Below are 12602 nucleotides of genomic sequence, written 5' to 3'. Positions count from 1 at the left end.
ATTTCTTCAAGAATACATATGTTTTTTTAAAAAAATTTATTAATTTTTTTTTTTTTTAAAAAAAAAAAACCAAACAAAACAAAACAAAACAAACTCAAGTCTGTCCCTCTATGGGTCAAGGTCACAAAAACGTGATCCACAGTGTGTCACAAGGGTTACCTTTGTGACTCACGGCAAGTCACAAAGGTGAAATATTTTTGGTATTTCACTTTCTCAGTTAGAATTTAAGGATGAATTTAAATAGAATAGTTAACATAGCAAAAAATTGAAAAATGGTGAACCTAAATTGACACTATTTAAAGTTTAAGGATATATATGAATGCAGAAGTGATAAAAAAAAAAATATGAGTGGTAAGTGAATTTTTCTCAACAACCAACACAAAATAAATTTTTTATTTGAGTTGATTGGATTCTGCTGCACTTGAACATCATAGAGTGTCACGGCTTTCATTGGCTAAATTCGCTAGTGACTTTCACCTTTCTAATTTCCTTCTAGTTTACTGAGGTGCTAGTGGTTTGTCTAGTTTGAGTTTTTCAGTTTAGTTTTTATTTGCTTTCTATTTTTAGTTTTCGTTGTAATTTTTCTTGAATGAATGAAAGTACTTAAAATAAATTTAAAAATAAAAAATTAGCCTTTCAACACAACTGCTAGCCACTGACCCACGACTGAGCCCACCACCCATACTGGTCAAGCCCACAACTAACCCATAAGCAAGGAGAAGAAGAAGAAGAAGAAGAGAAAAGAAAAAAGAAAAAAAAAAGAAAGACAAATATCAAGACGCTTCACACGTGTAACTCTCCCAATCAGCTCCCAGGAAAACAGAGCAAAGAACGAATCTCTGATCATCAAGAAGTTTCCGCAATCAATCAGTAACCCGATTAACCCAATTGCCTGAAAATCAAGAATCAGTAAACCCTAGCCGAGAAAAATTCAAAATCTGGAGGTGGTTCTGGCTATAAATTACCGCGTATTCTTAAATGCAGAAAAGGGGTCGACGCTTATTCCGAACTTTTGTTTGCATTGACGGAATCAGAGAAAATGACGGAAAATATGGTTTCAGAACGAATTTACCGCGAAAACAACTGATAATTGAAATGAGATCATTTGATTTCCGGGGATGAGACAGATCAGAAAGCTGTTGCTTTCTTCTTCTTCTTTTTCTGTCTTTATGTGCATTTTCTTTTCTTCGTCTTTTCCTTCTTCTGTTCGCCTTTCTCCGTGTCAATTTTTGTTTTTTTCCAATTATTTGTTCTTTGTAACTTTCTAGTAAAAAAAATTAACGGAATAAAATCAGAAGGATATGATTGAATTGATAAAGCTTATTATTATTATCTTTTTTCTAATAGAAAGGAACATGAGGATGTGACTAGATATGGTAATTCTATGTGCGTGTGACTGTGGTAGCATTTATTCGTTAAGAAATGTTAAGAAAGGGTTAGATGACGGAAATTATATGCGCTCCATCAAGATTAATTGAGTTATAGCTTCACTTAACCCTACAAAAATCTTAAGACAACTAATACTAATTAGACTTATTTATATGAGTGATAACGTTTATCTACCACCTTGTGGTTAATAATAAATTAAGCTGAGAACATCAAAAAATTATGTGAAAAATAACAAAAAAAAAAAAAAAGAAGATAATTAAACGATATTTATAATGTGTAACATGTTGAAATCCTAGTCAAATTAGAGAACCTAGAGGGAATAATAGCGAAGAGGACATTGGAATGCCCTCACCTTCCTCAATGGCTCCCCTTCCGCTAACTTAAAAGGGAAATGCAACCTGGAAGAGGCCCACAGCCAACTGACCAGAATGCCCATTGACGGCATTAAGCACCCTGATACACGTATCCTCTTTATGGGGGGCAGATTAGTGATTTCGTTCACAGAAGGAAGAACAAAATATGTAAACAATGTCCCTTGGCTTGGAAGCCAAGAGTTAGTTGAGTATTGATAGATACGTGCCTGGCATGCAAAGCTAGAGGTGCTCTTGGAATTCAGTCTTCGCTCATCATTTTGTGCCTTCAAGCTACAGTTGATCGATCCTCACCGCTCTAGCTATACACAACTTTGCAGCAAATCTTTCATATTTTTCTATGCTGCCTCTCTCAGGTACTTATATCTTTCTCTCTCACATCATTCTCACACTGTCACACATACGTCTTAATAGTTTATCCATTTGTATCCCAAATGTCCATTTTCTTGGTTGATTTCTTATATGTGAATGAAGCCGGCCTTGTGTTGTTTCATGCATTTTTCAGATTTTTGTAACATTTATTTGCCAGATTTTCTAGCCTTGTAGAGTGTGCAAACATTTTGAGAAAATAATTTTTTTACTTGAACGAAACTTTTTAACTACTAATAGGAAGCTATAAATGGGAGAATGTGTTGATTCAATTTTCCTAGGAAAAGTTGGTATTTGTCCTGAACGAGGTCAATTTCCTCGAATAACTACCGAGGGTGGTGGTCTAGTGGCATTCGGGCTAACTCCTAATGGTTTGGTGGGTAGAAGGTTTTAGCTTCCATACTATCGGCTTGGGTGTCGCTAGTGTTCGTGGGTTGAATTATGGTTCAACTGGGATGAGGGAGGACCTACGGTTCCCACCATATAGGCCTTTCATATATGTCATTGGTTCCCAACGAGTAGCCATCACCCCTTTCCGTCTTTTTTTTTTTCTCAAGAAAAAAAAAAAAATTTCCTGGAATAAACAGACAATTCTGATTGCTTAATGCCTTGAACTTCAATGCATCAATCGTAGGGAAAAAGAATGGCATCGCTTACCCCAGGAGTTCTTCTAAAGCTTCTTCAGAGCATAAATTCGAATGTAAAGGTTCGTGGAGAATATAGATCCGTTCTTCTACAAGTGATCAGCATTGTGCCTGCTTTAACGGGTTCTGACTTGTGGCCTAACCAAGGCTTCTTCATAAAGGTCTCTGACTCCTCTCACTCAACATATGTCTCACTATCAAAGGAAGACAATGAGCTCATCTTGAACAACAAGCTGCAACTCGGCCAGTTTTTCTATGTTGATAGGGTGGAGGCCGGAACACCGGTTCCTCTTCTTGTCGGGGCAAGACCGGTCCCAGGACGCCACCCTTTTGTCGGGAATCCAAAGGATTTGATGCACATGTTGGAGCCGTTGGAGGGTCCTGTCCAATCTGATAATGAAGGAACAAATGGTGCGAAGGTGAGGCAGTTTTTGGAGGTGGAGGAAAGCCCAAGGCAGAAAATTGTTATCAAAGAGGAAAAGGCAAATGTTGCGTCAAGGTACATGCAGGGTGTTCTGACACCGAGTAATGCTAAAGCAAGTGCAGCAGAATCCAATGGAGGTGGGAAGAGTAACGAGAATGGCATTGTTGTTGGGGGAAGTAAGAAGGTTGGAGTAGTGAAAGGAAAGCAGCCTGCAGAGCTGAAAGGACAGGTATGATTCTTGCTTAACATTTACTCCAATCTTTAAAAGGCACAAACAAACAGTTCTGGGACTTGTTTTTTTGATTCTGCAGACTTCTTTGTCTAGCCGATATAAGGTGGTTGGAAACTATGAAGTGTTGTTAGAATTGAAAGGCCAATAGAAGAGATCATAAAAGAACATATATATATATATATATATATATATATATATCTTAGTTGTGGTTTGGGAATATTTTAAATGGACGGTTCTAAAGAGCCTTGGAAGAAGCGAGTCTCACATGAGAAAAAGATAAATTGAAGTTGGCATTTATAAGGCCCAATTCACGTTAAGTTATTGCTTTAAAATAAGCAATGCTTCAGTATATGCACTTATGTGTATGCTTTAGTACGCATCGGAGTGATCATATCCGTTTTTAAATTCGAGTCTCTCTCTCTTACTAGAATAGAAACTTTAAGGGCCCATTTGGTTTGCAAAATAGACCCCTAAAATGAAATGACTATTCCTATGGAATAGTCATTCCTTTGTTTAGTAAGAGTCTATTCTTAGAAATAGTTATTCACATGAGAATAACTAATCTCACACACACAGGAATAGCTATTCCTCTAAAAAATGAGTGGAATAGTTATTCCTTCTGGAATGGAATAGATTTTCCAAAAAACCCCTCATTATTTTTTTATTTTATTTTAACACACAAATTTGTTTTTTATTAAAAAAGAAGAAAAAAAGAAAAGAAAAAGAAAACATAGAATTCAAAGGGTGGATGGGGTTGCCGGCCACCCACAGGCAGGACCTGGGGGGTGGTTGCACCACCCCCAGAGCACCTTGGGGTGGACCACCAAGGTGCCCCGGGGATGGCGCGACCACCCCGGGTGGATTTGGAGGTGGCTAAGGCCACCCTCGAGGCTCATCGGGGGTGGCCTGTCCACCGCCGATGGCGGCAAGGGAGGTCGCAGCCACCCCCCATGACGTTTAGGGGGTGGCCACGGCCTCCCCCTTTGCCATCGGAGGTAGCCAGGCCACCCCCAATGAGCCTTGGGGGTGGCCAAGGCCACCCCCGAGGCACCTCAGGGGTCCACCCCAAGGTGCTCAGTGGGTGGTGCAACCACCCCCAAGTCATGCCAGGGGTGACCAGCCACCCTTGCAATTCTAGGTTTTTCCTCTTCTTTCTTTTTTAAAAAAAAAACAAAAAACAAAAAGAGTGGAGTTTATGGTAATTTTAGTTTAACTCAAATTAGAATATATACGTTGTTACCATGTGAATAACTATTCCATTCCACTTTTTTCTATTCCTGGTAATAACTATTCTTTTTCCTAATAGAATACTCAATCCGCGAACCAAACGAGCCCTAAGGGTGTTCCAATTTGGTTTTGTTTCTTGCAAAACACAACCAAACTACAAGGGATTTCCAGACTCCATTGTATTCTGAAAAAATATTTGCCGCAAAAAAAATAATTTCTTAAAAAAAGTGATGAGTAACCGCACCTTATGATCATTTCATTTCCTGTTTTATCTTTCTGTTCTAACAAGCAGGACGCCGTGTTTTTGTGCAGTACAAACATGACATCCTGAAGTAATTATATTGCCCACTGCTCTTGATACAAGAAAATGTGAGGCGCATATTGTGAAACAACAAGAATGTTTTACAGGAAATTATCAACCAACAATTTTTTTGTGCAGCAAATGCAAATGTTAATGCTAATTATTTAGGATCTACTGTCCCCTGTAATGTGAGGATGCAATTCGACAACATGTTTCATAAATGTCATTTATACTGCCATGACAGACACGCTCAATGACTCCTTCCCGAAATCGAGCTGATGCACTTTCATCGAAGCCAGAGTTTTCTGCATCTGACAACAAGGAGACTGCAGTTCCTTCTAAGAGTACTCCTGCAAAACGCACTTCAAGTAAACAGGAAAACATGAACTTGAATTGTTTGTCAAACAATAAAGATAAAAACCAATCGCCTGAGACAGCTTCATGGGCATCTCTGCCTGCTAATCTTTTGAAGCCAGGGAAGGTACCTTATCTTGTTTCTTCCACTTTTTTCTGTTCCAACTTTATGTTTCAGAATTACTCATACTGTTAATCCTTTGGATAAAATATTGCTAAATTTCTATCATGGCTTGTTTCTTCCATCTGATTCAAAGAGGCCTTCTCTTGTCTGTTTTTTGGACAGAGTAGATGGCCTACTAATCAAATTAGAATTGATATATGGGGAAACAAAAATACCTTAAACAGAAAAATCTCACAAATTCTTGCTTCAAACTAAATTTACCATCACTAAGCAATTCTTCTTTCTTGTCCTTTATTATATTTTTTATTAGGGAATGCTTAGAAGGAGAGATTCAGCCTCTTTGGTTGCAGTAGAAGCTCAGAAGCAGGCAGCCACAGCTGCAACTCTGGTCAAGTGCCTCAGGTTAGTTTATTTCAAACATAATTTGACCACCAGAAGGGGAAACCATTTGTAATTATATCCTACAAGCCTTACTTCCATATTTTTTTCTTTTCTCAGTATGTTTTCTGATCTTTGCTCCTATGCCTCACCGGAGAACCCCCACCTATATCTCACGAAGTTCTTCACACTCTACCAGCTCATTGAACAACCAAACATAGCAACTACATTAAAGGATAAATCACTTCGGCTATCGAATCACCCATCTGCTCCAGACACAGACAAAAGTAGCAAAAGGGCTGGTTCTATTCATAGCAAAAGTATGTTAAAGTCTCCAAAGCCCCCTATAGAGTTAAGTGTGCCTGAGAAACTAGAGTGGGCTAAATGGGATGGTGCCAAAGAGATCAAAGAACTGAGAGAGGTTCTCTTAAATGAAACAAGATCTTGGTTTTTGAAGTTCTTGGAAGGAGCATTGGATGTTGGGTTTCCTGTAGCTACCCAGGAGAAGAAAAGTAAGGACAGTGCAGGGCGACGAATGGAGCCAGGCAACCATATTGCTGTGACATTGTCGCAGCTTAAGCATGCAAATGAGTGGTTGGATAAACTGAGAAGCAAATTGAGCACAGAGAATGATGGCTCAGTGGAAATTGTGGAGAGGTTGAAGAAGAAAGTTTATACTTGTTTACTTGTTCATGTGGAGTCTGCTGCATCAGCTCTAGAGAATCGATCTGATCATCGTGGTTGATTCAGCTAAAAAATATGGTTTTATGAATAACTTATGGTTAAGGTGATATGAATATATTGCTAACTATCTGTCATTTGAGCCAAACAATGTTATTGAAGTTTTGGCCAAATATATTTATATTACAAACTATTTGAGACAAGTTGTCTATATGAATGATAAGGCCATTGAAGGTCCAATTATGTTACGTGCCTACGTAACGTGGGATGAAAAATTACTAAGAATGATAGATTATGGTAGGAGAATACTAAGTCTGATGCAGCATGATGTTGTGGGTTGCAAAGACAAACAACAAATAATTTACAAACTCTTTTCAAAACCTTGAGTCTATCAAGTATTCAAAGGAAGAACATAAAAGAAAACTCAACCTCTCATTATTTCTTATTGATAAACTATCATAATAAAAATCAATTCTCCCTCTTACATATTAGGTCAGCTGTATTTATAACAAAAAAACAAACTTGGAGCAAGAGTAAACTTAAACCTATTATGGAAATTTCTAGAATAATAAAGAAAAAATTACAATTAAATAAAATCTTAATTTAAAGAACATAAATAATGAAATCGAATATTTTTGATTGCTGGATTATTTGGTTTGCTGGAATAAAATCTTCATTAAAGTCCTCAATAGAGCAATCAAGTCTTTTCTTCTTGGATTTTTGCATTTATTTTCGTCCAGCTTTTCAATCTTCCCTTTGCAGCTTGTTTTGACCTAGTAAAACAAACACAACTTTGTAGATCTTTGAATTAGTTTTCCAATGTCATCAAGTTTCCTCCAATCCAATGCTTAAAATTTGAAGTATGACCTTTTAGTAAAACTCGTCAGGTGCGAATTTTACTCTACATTAGGCCTCATTGTTTTAGGGTAGTTTGAGAAACCCTAAAACTCCTAACAACAAACATAAAAGTTTGATAACTAAACTCATTGATTATTTAAAAAAAAAAAAACTTTATAGTGTCTTTAAATAGACACTTACAATGCATAATAGAAATAAAAAACTAACTAGAATAAATCACTTCTAATGTGATAACATATTATTTATAGTTATTCAATTCTAATCCTCAAATACCTCACACTAGACCCCTAAAAAATTACTAGAACGGTGTAGTTGTGTTTTCTTTCCTTTGTTAATCCTTCAGCTCAATGTAAACAATAAATACTAAATAGAATGGCATGTTGGTCCCTTATTTTACAAGGGTAAAATGGTCATTTCACTTTTTTTTGAACCATTATACCCTTGTAAAAAAGAAGACCGGCTCCTCTCCATTTCAAAGGAAATGGAAATGTGAATTCAAATATACATCCATAAAGGTGAACTCAAATAGAAGTTACAAGATAAAGCAGCAGGAGACTTACTTCTTATCATTATATAAAGCAGCCTGGTCGATGTATCCAGCCTTGTGTTTGCAAGAAAGAGGGTCCAAGCTGGAGAACAAGAGCACATGCAAAATGCTCAGATCTTCAATCTGATATATCTAGCATGTGCCCTGCTTCTCCAGCATGGCTCACCCTCTCTATTCTCCCCCATCTGCTTTCCTGAGAACTGAAGCACCAAAAACTTTTGGTAAGCAGATCATTTGTGTAGCCCAAAGGCTTCAACCCACTATAGAAAGCAAAGCATGGCTGATAGATTCTAAATTACAAAGGACTTTTATATGCAGTAAAATGTACTTGAACGGTTATAATAAATGTTGTCCAAGGCTGTTAAGCTTACATGGATCCCACCCATGAGATGGCCAACACAAGCATAATTTTTGGTGGGTGAGTGGTTGATCTTGTGATTGTCCTCCCTCCAAGCAAAGCCAAAGGCATGTTGCACCAAATAAACTCTGGTTTATTGACCGTTGAAGTTTGGCCGCCAAAAAGGGGGGGCTAATTAAGTGGCGACAGCACTGAAAATATCATGGGAATATGAGGTCTACCAAACGCAAACATAAACTAGTACCCTCCCTCCCCCCTCCCGGCAGACCACCCACCGCCAAGAACTTGGTGAGATATAGGTGGGAAAGGAAATGGGTTTTTGCTTATTGCTTTCCGGAAACAATTTGAGACAGGCAATTGAAATGCAATACTAACTAGAAACATATTATTCAAGAGCATCAGCTGAAATGCAATTCGGTTACTTATTTTTGTAATTACTTGTAGTACAAGCTTTGTGGCATTTGAAGCAAGTATATAAAGGACCATTCGTATCTCAATCTATAATCACCTTGACAAGCAGCAACTAATAAGCAGAACCTCTGACACTTTCAACTTACACGAAATTGGTGCAATCTTTCGAAGCAGAACTTAAAAAGGTTTCAAGAGTGAGAAGTAAAATTAAAAAATATTATATTGATTACACCATTAACATTTCAGGCCATTGTAAAATAATGTCAGATTCAGCAACTCTCAGACAGATAATGGAGTTGTTGAACATGTATGGCTAATTTGCTCTAGTAGTAGTCAGTCTATCTGGGCCAGTTGGGTTAAAATCAATTTTTTGCGAGGAGAGACCTCGCCCCTTCTCTGTCATTACATGAATTGTCATTACTTCAGTACCATAGGGGGAAACAAATATGCTACTACAAGTCGTTTATCAGTGAGAAGAAAGCTCCTACAAATCGTTTAACAGTTAAAAATGTGCTATAACATTGACCCACATATTATCTACATACTGTCATTACATAACACTATTTTTCAAGCACCTTCTGTGTCATTACTTCCTAGCCCTTAAAACTGAGGAAACATAAAGAGCATACAATCACTGAGACTGCCAATTACAAAATCAAGGTTTTCAATACTGTCTGAAAGTAAGATTCAACCGACCAGGACGAAGATTTGTTTCTTCAAGCAAAGTCTTCGGGGCGGTGTTTGGGTGAATGGTAGTAACACCATGAAAAATATGCCTAGATTTCCCACCAAATATTAGAACATCTCCTGATTCTAACTTAACCTTCTCTGCGTTGTCTTCATCTCTCTGATCCCCATATAAGAAGTCTGCCGAGTCACCAATGGAAAAAGATACCACAGGTAATCCTTTATGAAGAGTTCCTTGGCTTTCGTCGCAATCCTGCATGGGAACGAAGTCACTAATGTAAAGAACTTCACAGAACCATAATCATTCTAGACAACTGAGGAAGGTGCAAGTTTTGGATGATATAATTCATTAAAAGAAAACAAAAACTGCCAGGTAAAAAAACCTAAATTTCCAATAAAAGTAACGGCAAAAACTCTGATAACTCAAATAATATGGGTAAGAAGGTTTGTAACAAACCTGATGGAGACCCAGTCGGCCATTCACTGTGTAGAAATTTACAAGACAAATGTCTGGTGACATCCAGGGGAGTATGTTTTCTACATTGCTAGCTTTAGAATTTTTCTGAATAATGGAATGGGAATCAGTGATTGCCTTTTTGACTAACTGATACAAATTATCAGGTATAACGGGTGGTTTGGCACCATCATATGGCCGGTTGTTTCCATATTTCCTTGCCTCAGGGTCCCAATTCTTACCAAGGCACATCATCCTCAACTGCAGTTTTCCTCCATCACGGTAACCAGGTTGGTAGAAACCTCCAGGACCCAGACCAAGGTCTCGGCATGATTTTACTATCATGACCTGATCTCTTAAAGAAATGTAACCCTTTAAATGAATCATCCCAGACCTCAACTCAATTCCATTTTGTCCTTCCACAGACCGTTTGATTTCATTTCGTTTTTGTCTATTCATTGCATGTAGAGAAGGTTTTAGGGTAACAGAGGTCACAGTTTTGGGAGGGCAGATATCAAAAGGATCAAGCACTACAGAGTGTTCAGAATACTTTGAATTATTATGGACAGTTGAACTTTTTGGACCCTTGCTTGGGGCAGGCTCATCCATTTTAGCAGAATGGGAGGGCAGCTGAGTCTCATTCTGCAGACCAGAAATTATCAATTTGTCTGAGAAATCATGATGTAATGGAATAACATCAGCCGAGTGTTCAGAATGCTTTGGACCCTTGCTTGGGGCAGGCTCATTCTTTTTAGCAGATTGGGAGGGCAGCTGAGTCTCGCTCTGCAAGCTGGAAATTATCAATTTGTCTGAGAAGTCATGATGTAATGTAATAACATCAGCTGAGTGTCCAGAATGCTTTGAATTATTATGGCCAGTTGAGCTTTTTGGACTCTTGCTTGGGTCAGGCTCATCCTTTTTAACAGATTGGGAGGGCAGCTGAATCTCACTCTGTGAACCGGAAATTGTCAATTTGTTTGAGAAGTCATGATGTAATGTATTAACATCAGCAGTCTTCCCACCTAAGGTTTGCTCAATCTGAATGCTCCCCCCATCCAAGCCCTCAGAACCTGAATGCCCAGACAATGGCGGAACATCCTGTTTATAAGCTGAATCTGAAGTAACTAAGCACTTGGATTGTTTTGATCCACTGCCTACACCATCTGGTGAATTTGTTCCTTGCTGATACCTCCTGACATTAGAAAAACCATCTTTCGAACCACATGGAATCCACTTCTTCTGGTATGTGGTACCTAATTTAGGTTTATGCTCAGTGTGCTTAGAAACACCACTCGCTGACATCTGCCCTAAATTTTTCTTCTCACGTATGGACAATCCATCCTCACCACAAAGAGAGTCCTCAGGAGAGCTGTCTGCTCCAAGCTGTAGTTTGTGTAATACAATTAGTTAAACGAACACAAAGCTAATCAAAATCAATTAATCACACTCAAAGCCATAGTTGCACCAGATAGAGAAAAAAAAACAAACAATATGATGATGATAATCTAAATTTAAGAACCTATTCTTCTGATCAGAACTACAAAGCACTAAATAATGAAGAAGTCCAAGCACATATACTCAGTACTTAATTTCATGCAACTTCTGGATTAACCTAATTTTCTTACTTACAAACCCGCAAAGCCGTTTTCACTCTGCATATTCATCTAGGGTTTTTTTTTTCAAATCATTCTCAATAGTTTTTTCAATTAGGTTCCACACCATTAAACTAATACAACGATGATAGAAACCCAGATCTCAAATTTGCAATTTTATACGCAAAAGTGTTCCATTTGGCATCACACTTGAAAAATCAGCCGCTAACTGTGCAATATTATATCGTTCTCCATCAAACGAATAAAACCCAAGTATTATGACAGCATTTAACAAAACAGAAATCACAAATTTTACAGAGAACTCTATGTTCGCCGCACTAAATTTCAATCATAAAAGTAACAGAATCAGAGCAATAAAAAAATTTCAAAGAAAAACACATTTTGATTGAGATAATACGAAAATGGGGTCTGGTAAAATTACAGGTTTGTAACGATGCGCTGATTTCCAGGCCCCACGGGGACTTGAATAGCCTCTGATGTTCCCAGCTCGGCCACGGCTACCGCCACGGCCACGGTCATGGTCAGTATTCATGTTCTTCCTTGGCAGAGAAGCAGGGAATAGATTTGGCGTTGAGTTGGGGAAATTGGGAATCGAAAGCGTGAGACACTGGGAAATAGGGAAGGTAAAGGCAGAAGCTGAGGAATCTGAAGAGGTTTGCTCCACGCGTTATTCGCCATCGGGCACTGGCTTTTTGGCTGCCCAATGGGCGACGGGCATGGAAAAGTGATCCATAGCATTAGCATCTAAAGACTAAAATTCAAATTAAGATAGTTCTTGCGGCGACATTATGTTTATTAAGGCGAACATGTCCGCTTTATAATATTTTTTTGAAGGGACAACAACGATGAAAAGGCAACACAGCCCGACGCAGTATATATTTCTAGTCGTAACAAATCATAAAAATCAGCCAATAACCTTTAACCGGATACTTTTTCAAAAAAATTGAATTTCTTTTCAGAAATTCTAAAGTCTCAAATGGGACACATGTCTCACTACTAAAATAATAATAAAATATTATTTATAATTTAAAATAATTAAAAAATAAAATAATTTTTTTAAAAAAAAGTGGCTGGCTAACCCTTTTTTGCCCGAGGAGGTTTGGCAGCCACCCCAAGGGCCAAATCAAAAAAAAAAAAAAAAAAAAGATCTAACCACCCCATTTTTGTCCTGCCAAAGCCA

At 38.0% G+C, this 12602-nt stretch overlaps 2 protein-coding genes and 1 long non-coding RNA gene across 4 annotated transcripts; 1 reads left to right on the top strand and 2 right to left on the bottom strand.

The window, feature by feature from the left end:
- Positions 1-1973: 1973 nt before the first annotated feature.
- On the top strand, positions 1974-6722 carry LOC132187707 (uncharacterized). 2 transcript variants are annotated; one of them, XM_059602112.1, is made up of 5 exons: positions 1974-2116; positions 2764-3426; positions 5202-5438; positions 5746-5837; positions 5934-6722. In XM_059602112.1, the coding sequence occupies exons 2-5, from the start codon at positions 2773-2775 to the stop codon at positions 6556-6558; spliced, it is 1608 nt and encodes a 535-aa protein (XP_059458095.1). In that variant the 5' UTR covers positions 1974-2116; positions 2764-2772; the 3' UTR covers positions 6559-6722. The 2 variants fall into 2 exon arrangements, with proteins under 2 accessions (XP_059458095.1, XP_059458097.1); XM_059602114.1 differs by lacking the exon at positions 1974-2116 and having other exon boundaries at positions 2733-3426.
- Positions 6723-6912: 190 nt separating this feature from the next.
- On the bottom strand, positions 6913-8260 carry LOC132187708 (uncharacterized). Its single transcript, XR_009440843.1, has 2 exons — positions 7913-8260; positions 6913-7285 (listed from the first exon to the last, which is right to left on the bottom strand). It is a non-coding gene; the product is annotated as an uncharacterized LOC132187708 (long non-coding RNA).
- An 846-nt stretch (positions 8261-9106) lies between these two features.
- LOC132188358 (uncharacterized) lies at positions 9107-12131 on the bottom strand. Its single transcript, XM_059602784.1, has 3 exons — positions 11844-12131; positions 9813-11192; positions 9107-9608 (listed from the first exon to the last, which is right to left on the bottom strand). The coding sequence occupies exons 1-3, from the start codon at positions 11952-11954 to the stop codon at positions 9333-9335; spliced, it is 1767 nt and encodes a 588-aa protein (XP_059458767.1). The 5' UTR covers positions 11955-12131; the 3' UTR covers positions 9107-9332.
- Positions 12132-12602: the final 471 nt, after the last annotated feature.

Source organism: Corylus avellana, chromosome ca7 (assembly GCF_901000735.1).
Source record: "Corylus avellana chromosome ca7, CavTom2PMs-1.0".
NCBI lineage: Eukaryota > Viridiplantae > Streptophyta > Magnoliopsida > Fagales > Betulaceae > Corylus > Corylus avellana.
Note: the sequence above shows the minus strand (reverse complement) of the source record. Positions and strands in the feature narration are given on the sequence as shown.

Excerpts from the sequence above, each read along its gene's own strand:
- LOC132188358 (XM_059602784.1), bottom strand. The coding sequence starts at position 11,954 with ATGAATACTGACCATGACCGTGGCCGTGGCGGTAGCCGTGGCCGAGCT. Across the intron at positions 11,193-11,843 it reads CAGCGCATCGTTACAAACCT|CTTGGAGCAGACAGCTCTCC; the intron begins GTAATTTTACCA and ends CACAAACTACAG. Across the intron at positions 9,609-9,812 it reads GCCGACTGGGTCTCCATCAG|GATTGCGACGAAAGCCAAGG; the intron begins GTTTGTTACAAA and ends GTTCCCATGCAG.
- LOC132187707 (XM_059602112.1), top strand. The coding sequence starts at position 2,773 with ATGGCATCGCTTACCCCAGGAGTTCTTCTAAAGCTTCTTCAGAGCATA. Across the intron at positions 3,427-5,201 it reads CTGCAGAGCTGAAAGGACAG|ACACGCTCAATGACTCCTTC; the intron begins GTATGATTCTTG and ends CTGCCATGACAG. Across the intron at positions 5,439-5,745 it reads ATCTTTTGAAGCCAGGGAAG|GGAATGCTTAGAAGGAGAGA; the intron begins GTACCTTATCTT and ends ATTTTTTATTAG.